Here is a 14,121-nt window from a genome sequence, read left to right on the forward strand (position 1 = left end):
CTTTAGATGGAATTCCTCATTTTCTACTCTTTATATCGAAATATTGACAACAGCTGGTCAGTAGGCTATGGTGGCGCGGTTAATAACTGCTAGGCTTCAAGCTAGGTTCCTAGGCTTTAAGCTAGGTTCCTAGGCTTTAAGCTAGGTTCCTAGGCTTCAAGCTCAAGCCAAAATCAATTTACACATCATTCTAATTAGAGGTTGAGCACGATTATGAACGTCAACCGCTAGTGTATGTATCATCTTAGGATACTGAGAAATACCTTGGGGAAGTAGAGGAGACATGGGGGGGGGGGAGGGGCGCCGTGCGGGTACAACGTTGGCATGGGAAGTCCCAGTGGGTATTGGCGGGTGGCATCAGTTAGTTGCTAGTGGGCCAGTAACACGGAACCTGCTTCAGTGGGCAGTGGGGGAAATACCTGCCAGCATGCTGTCTACAGATCTTCGACATAACCATGTTGGCGTGGGAACCAGGATTGTAGGTGGGTGGTGACGATAGGCGGTCACAATAGGTGTTGTAGGTGAATGGTGGTAGTGGTTTACCTATCTACGTGGATATGTGTGTGCTCTTCATGCCCCGCCCACCACCAGCCTTGTTGCACCTGCTGTGTTGTAAGTTAAATATGCTGACTTTCAGATTCTTTGTCGAATCTGGCCTTGAAGTTGTGGACGGAGGTGGCTCTCAACTCTTTCCTTCGTACATAGCACTTGTTGACCGCCCCCGTGCTGGGGACGAGGATTTCCTTACATTCTTTCGACTCATTTGTGTTTTCAGCTTCCACCTGTGTCGTCTTGGTAGTGGTAGTGGGAGCTATGATATGTTAGCACATGTCTGGTAGTTATGTTGGCTGACGCCCATTACCACCACCAGTACTACCAACACCACTACCACTATAACACCACCATCGTTCCCATCAGCATTACCAGCACCATCATCATGACCACAACTGTTACCGAGACTACCTTTATTAAAGCCACTAACATCACTAAACCCACTATCAATGGTAGGTAAATACCACTCTAACCACCACCACCACCATTGCCACCACCATCGCCACCACCACCATCGCCACCACCACCATCGCCACCACCACCATCGCCACCACCACCATCGCCACCACCACCATCGCCACCACCATCATCACTACCACCACCACCACTATGAGAGGCTTTACGTCTATGTGCAGAGGTTGGCACCACTCCAGCATCGTGCACGCTCCCCTCCTCGGCTCCTGCCAACACCACAGCCACCACCACCACCACCACCACTGCCAGAGCGCTGACCTCACCACCACCACCACCACTACCACCACCACTACCACCACCACCACCAGGCCCCAACAAGAAATATGGAGGAGGAAAGCAAGCACAGGGATGAGGAGGAGGAGATAGAAGGGCTACAAGGAGCTTCACTGGGAAGGAAGTTGCAGGAGACTCCGGTATGGGAGAAAGAGAAGTCAGAAGGTCTGGAGGTCACAGAGGATCTAGAGGGCAACCTTGGCAGGAGTGATCAACTCCAGGGAGCTACATTGAAGTAGAAGAATTGAGGGAAATAAATCTCAAAAGAGAAGAAAATGTAAATGAGCTTCAGATTAGAATAAAATCAATGAAAGAGGAATGAAGGGCAGCAGAGGATGCAAGGGGATAAAAAACCCTTATAGAATGAGACTGGAAAATGGGCAACAAGATGAAGAAATTCCATTCACTAGGGCTCCAGGAGACTCGAATTCTAGACCTCCCCCCACACACATGTGTTATAAGACGAAGAAAACTTTTGCTGAAGTGGTTCAAGGGATCAGAGACACATCAGATCAGTAAATCAACAGTGATAGATGCTGTAAATAGCCAGAAGATAAAATGTACAATGCAGGAGCTGGAGAGGGAAAAATCGGTAGTAATCTTTAATCTACCGGAGCCAAATGGAGACAAATGAGAATGGATTGAGACCAGAAATAGATTAGTGAGGCAATAACAGAAATTGAGTGTACCTGTAGGCTAGGAAAGTTCCAAACTAGATTTAATCAACCAGTGAAAATGATCTTTCAGAATATTACTCTAGAGAAATTCTTGTATGCTAGCCAAAAAGAGGAAGCCGGAAGATAGAGGGTATTATCATTAACCACGACATATCAGAAGATAGGAAGCAAATACAACCAGATAGAAAAGTGAGCAAATATATCTCAAGGAGTTGAAATATATTGGCTCAGGTAGTTTGAGGTCATGTTTGAATAACCTAGAACAATTTGATGATTGCAGATGACGCAAACTAATCAGGGATATATTTTTTAATAAATCTTTTGACATATTTTTGGGATATTTTTGACAATCGACTTGAGAATGGTCCAGGACGGACCGAAACGTCGTCGTCCCTTCACTTTCTAGTGTGTGGTCTTGTCAACTTACTTTAGCCACGTTATTGTGACTCATTCCCTGCAAGGGGAATGTACTGAAGGAAGAAGTTATGGAAACCACCTCCATCCACACCTTTAAGGTCAGATTCGACAAAGAATTCGAACGTCAGAATAGCTGAATTATAACATAACAGGTACAACAAGGCTGGTGGGCGGGGTATGAGGAGCTAGACCTCACTTTCCCGTAGTCATTAATAGATAAGTCTACCACCATCACCACCACCATCATCACCACCACCATCACCACCACCACCACCATCACCACCATCACCAACACCACCACCACCACCACCACCACCACCACTACCACCACCACAACTACCACCACAATTAACACATTAAGGCCGGTGTGTGAGGAAAATTCCGGTTATGTTTTGAACTAAAAATACCACAGCCCTCACTAGGAAAGGGGAGGGGAGAGAGGGGAGGAAGGAAAAGGGTAGTGAATAGGGTGAAAAATATAGAGGGAAGAAAGGGGTCAGAACAGGAATTAGAATGGAAGAAAAATAAGTGGAAGACATGGATAAAAAAAAAGGAGAAAGAGACGATGAGAGGAAAATGTGTTTAAGGTAAAGGGGAGTGAGAGGTAAACAGAATGGGCAGAAGGTAAGGGGACACAGTTGGGGAGGTTACCTAAGGGAACACAAGAGAGGGGAGGAGACTGAGGGGAAGGGTGAGCACTTCAGCACTTAACTAAGTTAAACCATAACCTCCCAAACCTAATAGAGCCCCTTTGGGGGGGGGGGAGGGGGACCTCCATTAAGGCCACTGTACGGCCCCTCCTCCCCCTCCCTCATTTACTCTCCCCTCACCTTCCTCTCCCTTTACCTGTCTCTCTCTCACCTGCTCCTCTCACCTGTATGTCTCTCACATATTTCTTTCACTTGCCTCTTCTCCTCACCTACCTCTTTCCTTCACGTGCTTCTTCCCTTCTCCTGCCTCTGTTTCTCTCACGTTTCTTTCCCTCACCTTCTTTCTCTCACTTGCTTCTTTCTCTCACCTCCTTCTTTCTCTCACCTGCTTCTTTCTCTCACCTGCTTCTTTCTCTCACCTGCATCTTTCTCTCACCTGCTTCTTTCTCTCACCTGCTTCTTTCTCTCACCTGCATCTTTCTCTCACCTGCATCTTTCTCTCACCTGCATCTTTCTCTCACCTAACGTTGCTGTGACGTAAGCTGGCGGCAACACTGGACCAGAAACATTTCTGTGACGTAAACAAGAGCCCATTGGCTGCTCAGTTATGACGTCAGCAAGGTGCGTTGCCAGATGCATGAGGAGCACCAACATGCTGAGATGTTTACGGAGGCGAGGAGTGATGCCGCTCTTCTCTGTTTGCACAATTTACAGCTTCTATGACTTCCGACTTCCGTTTGTTTACACAGCTCACAGCGGTGATAATGTAGGATCGTCATGCAGGCTTCATTTTTTTTGTACAGTTTCTTTTAACCATAATTCCACGTTTTCAAATAATGTTTCATTTTGGCAATATTGGCAGCCAATATTGTCGTTAAAAGGTGCTAAACGATAACTGTTTAGCTTTTAAAAAGGCGTATTGACTAGCAAGGATAATATATTTAAAGAGGAAATAATACAAATTATAATCTAGCAAGTCCCCAGGACTATAGGAAGTGTTGGCCAGAGTCCTAGATGTATCCGGGGATGGGTTTTGTGAATCCTCGTCCGCCATCTTTACTAAATCATTAGTTTAAATTTTTTACTGTCGAGCAGAGTACCGGAGTCGTGGAGGGTTGCTAATGTGGTGCTGGTGCTTAAGACGACGGATAGTTCACTTGCGTCCAACTATCCACCATTTAGCTAAAATGTTTATTGTGGGAATTATGTTTTGTTTGATAATTGCAAAAGTTGAAAATAACAGTTAAATAAGGAACATTAGAATGAAGATAACTGCAGTTACGAGTATCTGTTTTGACCCTATTGGCCCAAAGGATTCATAACATGGCCTTACCATCACCCGTGTCTATCTCACACCTCTTGGAAGCTTGAGTTAAACGAATCTACTCTCATTTGTTCCTGAATTTTAAGGAATTTATAGTTGTATCATCCAACATCCCCCCCCCCCAGATGTACCCATCCAACAGGTGTGGGTACCCATCCAACAGGTGTATAATACCCATCCAACAGGTGTATAATACCCATCCAACAGGTGTAGTACCCATCCAACAGGTGTAGTACCCATCCAACAGGTGTATAATACCCATCCAACAGGTGTAGTACCCATCCAACAGGTGTACTACCCATCCAACACGTGTACTACCCATCCAACACGTGTACTACCCATCCAACAGGTGTATAATACCCATCCAACAGGTGTACTACCCATCCAACACGTGTACTACCCATCCAACACGTGTACTACCCATCCAACAGGTGTATAATACCCATCCAACAGGTGTACTACCCATCCAACACGTGTACTACCCATCCAACACGTGTACTACCCATCAAACAGGTGTATAATACCCATCCAACAAGTATAGTACCCATCCCACAGGTGTGGTACAGGGGTACCGGCCACAGGTGGACTGGGGCGGGGACTCCGGGTCACCCACCATCGTGGTGGGTGGTCACAACGTGAGGGTAGCCACCTCTGGCTGGCGGCGACGGTGCCTCTACATCCTCCTGTTGGCACTCCTGGCACTCTCCGTCATCAACCTCTCCCTCACACTCTGGATCCTCAAGACTATCCACTTCAATGTGGTAAGTGGCTTATATAATGATTACAAAGGGGGGGGGGGTTGTATAATGGAGTATAATGACTATAGGGAATATAGCTTCCATAGCTTCTAAATGGAGTGTGAGGTTGTAAAATGACCATGGTGAGTACAATGACTACAAAGAATATAATGATTACGTCAAATATAATGTCTACAGAAAGTATGGCAATTGAAGTTTAATTACTATAGACAGTACCACTAAAGGGAGTATAATGAATACATAAAGTATAATAACTATGGTAATTAGAATTATTGACCAGAGTACAATGATTAAAGTTGGCATGATGATTTCAGAGATAATAGCCGCAAAATGAAGTATAATAAGTACAAGTAGTATAATGATTGCAGGTAGGATAATGAATGTAGTATAATGAATGCAGGATGTATAATGAGTTTACAATATAATGAGCTAAGGGAGCAAAATGCGTTTGAACGTACAATTTCTCAGAGTATAACGAGTTGTAAAAATATAATAAATTCACTGTATAATGCATACCGGGTGCATGTACTACAATGAGTTGAGGATAATGAGTACAATGTTTGGGTATGGGTGCCAGGTGAGTGAATACCTTGTGGCTATGGGTATATAGTAGGTATTTTTTTATTATATCCAGCTTGTGCTCCCCCAAAAATCTAGTGCTTATAGAAACTATTGACTGAAGATACAAAAATTAAAACAAAATGTTATGTTGGACCCAGAAAAGTCAACTTTTTGTGCTATTAATTCTGTGGAAAAAATTATATTTTTTAAAATATACAAAAAAATAAAACAACTAAATTTTCCTGGGCCTATTATATCAGGCCAATATATGTACTAAAAAATGGCCTAAGATGAAGTGTGATGTATTTAGGATTGCTTATATATATATATATATATATATATATATATATATAATCTGTTTATAGTGCTTCAATAGTACAATTAGCGAACGTTTCTGGGTGAAACAGTTCATTTTTGTACTTTCGACCAATAGTTGCTGAAACTGCTATGTTCGGAGGTCTGGTTGCTAATATCAGACTTGTATACGGAAATAAATAACCATTTAAAAATAAAGTTATTTATTGGATTTGGAACAAGTGTGAATGAAACTCTACGGTCTTCGCCACGCACATTTCACATTGTATGTTTGTGTGTGTATTCACCTATTTGTGCCTACAGGATCGAGCGTTGGTTCTTGGGGTCCCGCCTTTCTAGCTGCCGGTTGTTTAAAGGAATGACTCCTGTCCTACTTCACTATCATACCTAGTTTTAAAGCTCTGAATAGTGTTTGATTCCACAATGTGCTCCTTAAGTGCATTCCATTTCCCACACTACTATCACGATAAAAGAAAACTTCCTAACATCTCTATGACTCATCTGATTTTCTAGCTTCCACCCATGTTCTCTTGTTCTATTGGTATTCTGGGTGAACATTTCATTTATTTCCACTCTGACAATCCCCCTAAGTATTTTGTATGCTGCTGTCATATCTTCCAGCTCCCTCCTTTTTTTCTAGCGTCGTCAGGTTCAGTTCCTTCAGTCGCTCTTCATATCTCATCCTTTGCAACTGGGACTAGCCTCGTCGCAAAATTTTGAAACTTTTTCCAGTTTCCCGAATGTGTTTCTTTAGTAGCCTAATGTGTGTGCCTGTACTCACCTAGTTGTGCTTGCGGGGGTTGAGCTTCGGCTCTTCGGTTCCGCCTCGCAACCGTAAATAAACTGGTGTACAGATTCCCATCCGTGCTCGCGCGTGTGTGAATAAAATAGACTTGAAAATAGTAGTCATTCATTGGTCTGCTGACGAAAAAAAACGAATATTGACATCTGTTTTAATAGGTAACGATATTTTTAAGTGTAAATAAATTGAATTAAATTGAGAACAGAAGTGTAATATGTCCCAGCAAACAGACAGCGTTGTTACAACAACAATTACAATAACATAACTCGCATACTTAAAAATACTAGTGTTTGTGGTGGGTAATAGCCGTGCTGGCTTGACGTTTTCTGTGGTTAATTGATATACATTCTTCTCCCTCAGGACGGCATGGGTCAGTTGCACGTGGTGGTGGGCGGGGTGAGGATGCAGGGCTCCTCCAGGTTCATGGAGAAGGTAAGTGGTGGGGGCTCGTGTAGGCCTATAGGTAGGGGTTGGTGTAGGCCTATAGGGGGCATGATAGTCGTCGGTGTAGGCCTATAGGGGGCATGATAGTCGTCGGTGTAGGCCTATAGGGGGCATGATAGTCGTCGGTGTAGGCCTATAGGGGGCATGATAGTCGTCGGTGTAGGCCTATAGGGGGTATGATAGTCGTCGGTGTAGGCCTGTCAGGGGGCATGACAGTCGTCGGTGTAAGCCTATAGGGGCATGATAGTCGTCGGTGTAGCCCTATAGGGGGGCATGATAGTCGTCGGTGTAGGCCTGTTAGGGTGGTTGTTGTTTAAGATTCGCTATTTGGAACAAAAAGTTCCAAGTAGCACGGGCTATGGCGAGCCCGTAGTGGACTTTAGAGTGGGTGGTATTGGAGGGGTTTGATAGAGAGTGGGGGATGTAGAGTATATGGGGGTAATATACACTGTGCAACGATTACAGAATCGGGCGCTAGCTCCCGAACCCTGCCTTACCTGCTGTCGGTTGTCTAATGCAGTGACGCCTGAATGTAATACTCCTGACTATGATACAGTGATTCCCGACTGTAATACCTTGCCTTATATTGAACATAGAGCCTTTTTTCCCACCCTTATTAATTCCACTGTGATTTTCACCCTATCTCTCTTCCGGATACCCGCAAACATCACCTCATCTTACGTCTCATCTTGCAGATCGCAGCCTCCAGCATCATGAGCAAACGAGGGCAGGACTTACCAGTAAATGGCTACCACAACCTGACCATCCTCACCGCGCCCTTCTTCCCCTCACACTCCTCCACTTCAGAGAACCATCTCGCGCCTGATAAAACATTCCTCCCCCATCAGGCTGCTTTCCTCCACCTCAGTAAGTCAAGAAATATATACATACACGGTACAGATGTGATAAAGATGTCAACAATTGCTAAGATACAAATCTCTAAATAATCCATGAAACAAAATCGTTAATCCTAATTACGGGGTTAAAAAAGGGTATATACACACACACATCTAACCAAAGTACGTTGCTAGAAAGGTATTTTGATAGAAAGTTTTAATAGAATGTGAGTGACGGTATATTAGACCATATTTTTGTGGAAATAATATATTGGGAGGAGTTTCGTACATGAAAGTTCAACCACTGGCACTGTCCGTTCTTTATCCCTCATCCGTCAATTCAAAATGACTGCCTCCTGCCTGGCGTCGCGCTGATACTGGCGCGCAGATGTCGAAGGCGCGCTGGCCGGAACGAAGAGGTTCACTGTTCGCGGGCTGCACGGAGACTCCCTGTTCGAATCCTCATCAAATGGGTCTAGAGTGGGCGCAGAGAGACTCACCGTCACAGGTAAGTCGTGTGGGAGGTCACTGGTAAGAGTGAAGGGGATTGAATTCGGCAAATGATGGGGCGTGGCCATATTGGTTTGCGGGAAGAGTTCTTATTGGTTCACATTATCCATCCCTTGTCTTATGGTTTGGCCTGAGGAATGAAACCATCGTGTTCTTAGTTGGTTTATTAAACAGAAAGCCACGCCGTTGGGGTTATAAACTTCAGGTAATAACATAAAATTATAAGGTAATTAAAAAACAAAAGAAAATCGGTATATTACAAACCGAACATTAGTCATTTTAAATACTACATATGTTGAATCCTAATACCTTGCCTCGTGGAATTTCACGATTGGTTCCTATTTCTTTACACAAACCCTCTCTTGAGGAAATGCCGAGACATCGTCATATTGGGTTGCAGCAAGCCTCACGTATCTCAAATGAATATCGAGATGGGGCCATATTGGGCTACAGTAAGCCTCGCGTACCTATTAAACAATAGAGATTTTATACAAAATTTGTCAATATCCTGCGTTACTTTACAATTTATTTAAATATTTTAGTTTTGTTTTATTATTTTTATAAAACTGTAATATCAATATAGGTATAGGTTCAGTACTAATTGTAATATCTTAACATACTAAGAAAGGTTAGGTTGAGGTTTTCTATTCTGCATTTCAAGGTAAACTCAAAAAAAGACTTTCAAATAATATCGGGGCCGTATGAGTTTGCAGTAATCCTCACACCTTTCAGGCCATGGAGGGGCGGAGTTCTCTGGGACCATTCAGACTCCTCTCTTGTACTCCCAGGGCGTCCACGAGCTTAGGTGAGTTGTATGTTAACGATTTTTATCTCTGCAATAACCAACCAGTTGCTTTTATTTCAGTCTCCCTCTCTCTCTCTCTCTCTCTGTCTCTCTGTCTCTCTGTCTCTCTCTCTCTCTCTCTCTCTCTCTCTCTCTCTCTCTCTCTCTCTCTCTCTCTCTCTCTCTCTCTCTCTCTCTCTCTCTCTCTCTCTCTCTCTCTTGATACAATATAGTGGGCATATATTTATATATCTGTTGTTTTTCTTAGCATGAACAATATGTTTGTCAATATATACCTTATGGAGCATATTTTGTGATATGATGTGAGTGGTCACAGACGATAGCCACCACTAAACAGTGATGTTATAGATCTATAGTGTCTGTACTATATTGTTCTGTGGTATAGGAGTGCTATACAGTGCTACATAAGTACAATACGAGTGCTATACAGTGCTTTATGAATGCTGTCCCGAGCTATGAGTGCTATACGGTAGTATATTAGTCTTATACAGTGCTATACACCAATATATGAGTGCTGTATACTGCTATACATTACTATATGAGTCATATAGAGTACTATATATGCGGCATATTGTGATACTAGCTTAGCAGTATCGCCATATAGTTACACCAACCGCTTGGGCTGGACGGCAGAGCGACGGTCTGGCTTCATGCAGGTCGGCGTTCAATCCCCGACCGTCCAAGTGGTTGGGCACCATTCCTTCCCCCCGTCCCATCCCAAATCCTTATCCTTACCCTTCCAAGTGCCATATAGTCGTAATGGCTTGGCGCTTTCCCCCCTGATAGTTCCCTTCCCTTCCATATAGTTACCTTGTAGATGTGTAAGAGGCAAACATTTCTTTTACCGTGTGTGTGGAGGCAGGGTGGAGAGCGTGACCAGGGGCGTTGAGGGCCACGCTGCTGACGAAGTCAGAGTCGAAGCCAGGGATGGGGACATCTCCGCCACCTCCCTAAAGCAAGCCTCGCTCGTCGCCCAGATGGGGGTAATCAGATTAGACAATCCTAATATCTTCATGCCCAAGTTACCGGCTCGCGGCCACCTGCAGGAGGCGACGACGGAGGAAGTGATGAGGACTCCTGCCACCGCCAGCCCGCCAGGTGGGTAGGATGGGTGCTGGAGGAAGAGGTGTTAGATTCTCTCACGTCTTTGATGTATAAAGAGTTAGGTCTTCTCCTAAGGTTATTCGTATGTATATCTAATCAAACAAACTTTATTGAAGTTTCTAAACTTACAATATATTTGTTTAGTATCAAAGTCGTCTTCTGGAAACGTGCATATACCATTTGGTTAATACCTTAACTTAGTAACTTGAGTACCTTCAGTGTGACTGAGGAGGTAGTGGGCGGCGTGTGGGGAAGGGGGGGGAAGGTGGATAGGGGGGGGAGTCACACCACCTGAGGATGGGGGGGGGAGGGGAATCAGACCTACTCCCCCGGGTAGTAAGCTCCTCGCCTCGTTACTGGGGCAGCTGTCAGGGAATATCCCCCACACAAAAAACTGCCACGACCCTACCACCAGTTCAGGTAGGTTTTGATGCCTCTCGAGGCAGCGAGGCAACAGCCCTCACACCACAACCACATATCAAATGTCCTCCCTGAAAAAAACTAGATTTAAAAAAAAATGTTTTCAGCATGGTTACAAAAAAAAAATGTGGTATTTGAAGTAGTGTAACTTCAGCTTCCGTGGCCTCCTCCTCCTCCTCCTCCTGCCTTTGTTTCAGCGGGATCTGCGGTTGTTCAACGTCCTCCCAGCGACTATAAGAAATATTGCTGGAACAACCGTGGACATCTTCAAGAGAAAACTGGACTGTTTTGTAAGAGAATTTCCGGATCAGCCAGGCAGTGGTGGGTATGTGGGCCTGCGGGCCGCTCCAAGCAACAGCCTGGTGGACCAAACTCTCACAAGTCGAGCCTGGCCTCGGGCCGGGCTTGGGGGAGTAGAAGAACTCCCAGAACCCCATCAACCAGGTATATGTGGGCCTGCGGGCCGCTCCAAGCAACAGCCTGGTGGACCAAACTCTCACAAGTCGAGCCTGGCCTCGGGCCGGGCTTGGGGAGTAGAAGAACTCCCAGAACCCCATCAACCAGGTATATGTGGGCCTGCGGGCCGCTCCAAGCAACAGCCTGGTGGACCAAACTCTCACAAGTCAAGCCTGGCCTCGGGCCGGGCTTGGGGAGTAGAAGAACTCCCAGAACCCCATCAACCAGGTATATGTGGGCCTGCGGGCCGCTCCAAGCAACAGCCTGGTGGACCAAACTCTCACAAGTCAAGCCTGGCCTCGGGCCGGGCTTGGGGAGTAGAAGAACTCCCAGAACCCCATCAACCAGGGATACGGCCAAGGGGCTGAAACTGTTGTTTGTGGAACGTCGAGTTCTACATGTGTTCAGTAGAGGGAAGCCTCTGACTGCCTTCCCTCTTCGACGTGACTGTTCAGGAGGCGTCAGTTCGGCTGACCATCAGCTGCCCGAGATGGTGGCATCCTGGCAGGTTCACAACACTCCCTGCATGAAGATCTAAGCTTGGGGGAAAAGGAGTTAGCATTCCTTTTCAATCCTTTTAAAGTGTGAAATAATTTCCTCGAAACAATCAGTCTTAGGTGTGGTAAAAGGTCCACTTCATCAGAAGCTTGCGTGATCGCCTCAGGCGGTAATGTGCTGCTAAGGGCACCTACATGTTCGGATCCCATTGCTGCAATCCTCAAAGGATAAATAACATCAGGAGGTTCGAAGACAAATTAGGGGTTTGGGATGCCTATTTCCTATTTTCCTCTGTGATAAACCTCTCCCTGAAAGGGACGAAATGGGACCAATTAACGCTTACAATTAGACTCGTGGCATAGGTATCCGTAAGAATATATATATATATATATATATATATATATATATATATATATATATATATATATATATATATATATATATATATATATGGGGGAAATATGTGGTCAAAAGTCTGAGTTGTGGTCCAATATGATGGTGATGTGACATGTTTTCTTAATAATTTACAATATTCTCGTTTTCTTGTAGAGACCCAAGTTCCGGCGCCTGAGAGAGCGAGGCCGCCCACAACACCCATCCCTCCCCTCGACGCCCATGCCTCCACGCCCGTCCAGGTCTACCAGGTGAGAGAGAGAGACAGATAGACCTGATAGAGAGTAGATATACCATCTTCGAAGTACCCGGTAACGCGTTCCCTTCTGCAGGTGTGTGTGTGCCCTAGTGGACGCCTGTTCCTGGTCACCGCTGCCTCCGCCTGCGTCCCCGACGACGACGTCTGTCGCTAGCTAAACTTTCGTGGGGACACCTCGCTCTTCCACCAGTATTCTTAGCCTTCTCTTCCTCCCACGTCTCTTCCTCCCATGGCTCTTCCTCCCACATCTCTTCCACCCACTCCTGCCACGAGATGAAGACCTGTCAACCTGCAGAGGACGTCGTTCGTCATCGGAATTAAGACATTTTTTCTTGGCGGGAATTGTGGCGTTGCGTCCTGTCGCAGAGGAGGACACCGCACCTCGCTGAGAACTGTTTAAGCGAGTACTCCTGCTGCCTCGGCTTGCTTGGTTATGCTGCTTCTGGCTTCCGTCTGCTGCCTCGTCTTGATTTAGGCAGGAGGTTGCCTTCGTCTGCTACCTCTTACCTTCGTCTGCTGCTTCATACCTTCGTCTGCTGCCTCTTCGTCTGCGTACAGGGTAATCAGTAGAAAGGGCTTAGTCAATAGCAGGTAATCGTTCGAGGGGGTCTTCTCTCCTCATCTTCAATATAAACAAAGCTGTAACTTGTATCTAGGAGTTGTACTCCACCTCCTGGTCCTCCACATCTCAGCATCACCCCTTTCAAGCTGTCTCTACCCCCTTCAAGAATCCTCTACCCCTTTCAAGATAACCTTCCCACCACCCGAATGTTCACTGGGCTCACTCACACTAGAGAAATTAATGCGATCTTGTCACACTGCAAAGGAGATGATAATGGTATGGTAATCGTCAGTAGAAAGGGCTCAGGTTAGTATGACTACACAGCACTCTGAAGAGATGTGAGGACAAGACGGATAGATAGGACGGAAGGGAGGAATGGTGTCCAACCAATTGGACCTTCGGGGATGGAACGCCGACCAGCAAGAAGCGAGGCCGTCGCTGTACCAACCAGTCCAAGTGTTCCAAACGTTGCTTGGATCTGGGGGATTGAAATAGCGTATTCAGAAAGCTTATAGGTAGTGTATTGAACATTCGTCGAATGCCGACAAGGACTTATTTTTCACATATAATGGTTTTCCATTAATAAAACAAGTGTAGGATTTGTTTAATAAAACACTTCTTAAGGTCTCACATGTATGTGCTTATGAGAAGATAAGAATAAATGTCTACCCTAGGCCTATTGACCCATACGAGGCAGCGCCTATTCATATCCAACCAAACTTATTCATATATATGTCTAACCTACGCTTGAAACAATCCATCGGTCTAATATGTCATTCAAGTAACAAAATTATCCAATACGCATAGACAATAGATAGGATACACACACACACACACACACACACACACACACACACACACACACACACACACACACACACACACACACACACACACACACACACACACACACACACATACACTGCTAAAGGCTACTCAACACAGCGTACAACTCTGGCCACTATTATGTAGCATGTGTCAACACCGTCTAGCTTAACACTATACATGAGGTACTGGCAACTCCGGCACAG

The 14,121-nt window shown here is 45.2% G+C and overlaps 1 protein-coding gene across 1 annotated transcript; it reads left to right on the forward strand.

Annotated features, from left to right (window-relative positions):
- The first annotated feature begins 355 nt into the window (after positions 1-355).
- On the forward strand, positions 356-13,783 carry LOC123759032 (delta-sarcoglycan). The gene is made up of 9 exons (XM_045743771.2): positions 356-482; positions 4,923-5,128; positions 7,164-7,235; positions 7,943-8,114; positions 8,472-8,591; positions 9,326-9,398; positions 10,261-10,496; positions 12,426-12,520; positions 12,602-13,783. The coding sequence occupies exons 1-9, from the start codon at positions 428-430 to the stop codon at positions 12,680-12,682; spliced, it is 1,110 nt and encodes a 369-aa protein (XP_045599727.2). The 5' UTR covers positions 356-427; the 3' UTR covers positions 12,683-13,783.
- The last annotated feature ends 338 nt before the right edge of the window (positions 13,784-14,121 follow it).

Source organism: Procambarus clarkii, chromosome 15 (assembly GCF_040958095.1).
Source record: "Procambarus clarkii isolate CNS0578487 chromosome 15, FALCON_Pclarkii_2.0, whole genome shotgun sequence".
Taxonomy (NCBI): Eukaryota; Metazoa; Arthropoda; class Malacostraca; order Decapoda; family Cambaridae; genus Procambarus; species Procambarus clarkii.

What these genes read in the sequence shown, in the direction of transcription:
- LOC123759032 (XM_045743771.2), top strand. Translation starts at nt 428, where the DNA reads ATGCTGTCTACAGATCTTCGACATAACCATGTTGGCGTGGGAACCAGG. An exon ending in CGTGGGAACCAGGATTGTAG is followed by an intron (nt 483 to 4,922) that starts GTGGGTGGTGAC and finishes CCCATCCCACAG; the next exon opens with GTGTGGTACAGGGGTACCGG. An exon ending in CCTCCAGGTTCATGGAGAAG is followed by an intron (nt 7,236 to 7,942) that starts GTAAGTGGTGGG and finishes CTCATCTTGCAG; the next exon opens with ATCGCAGCCTCCAGCATCAT.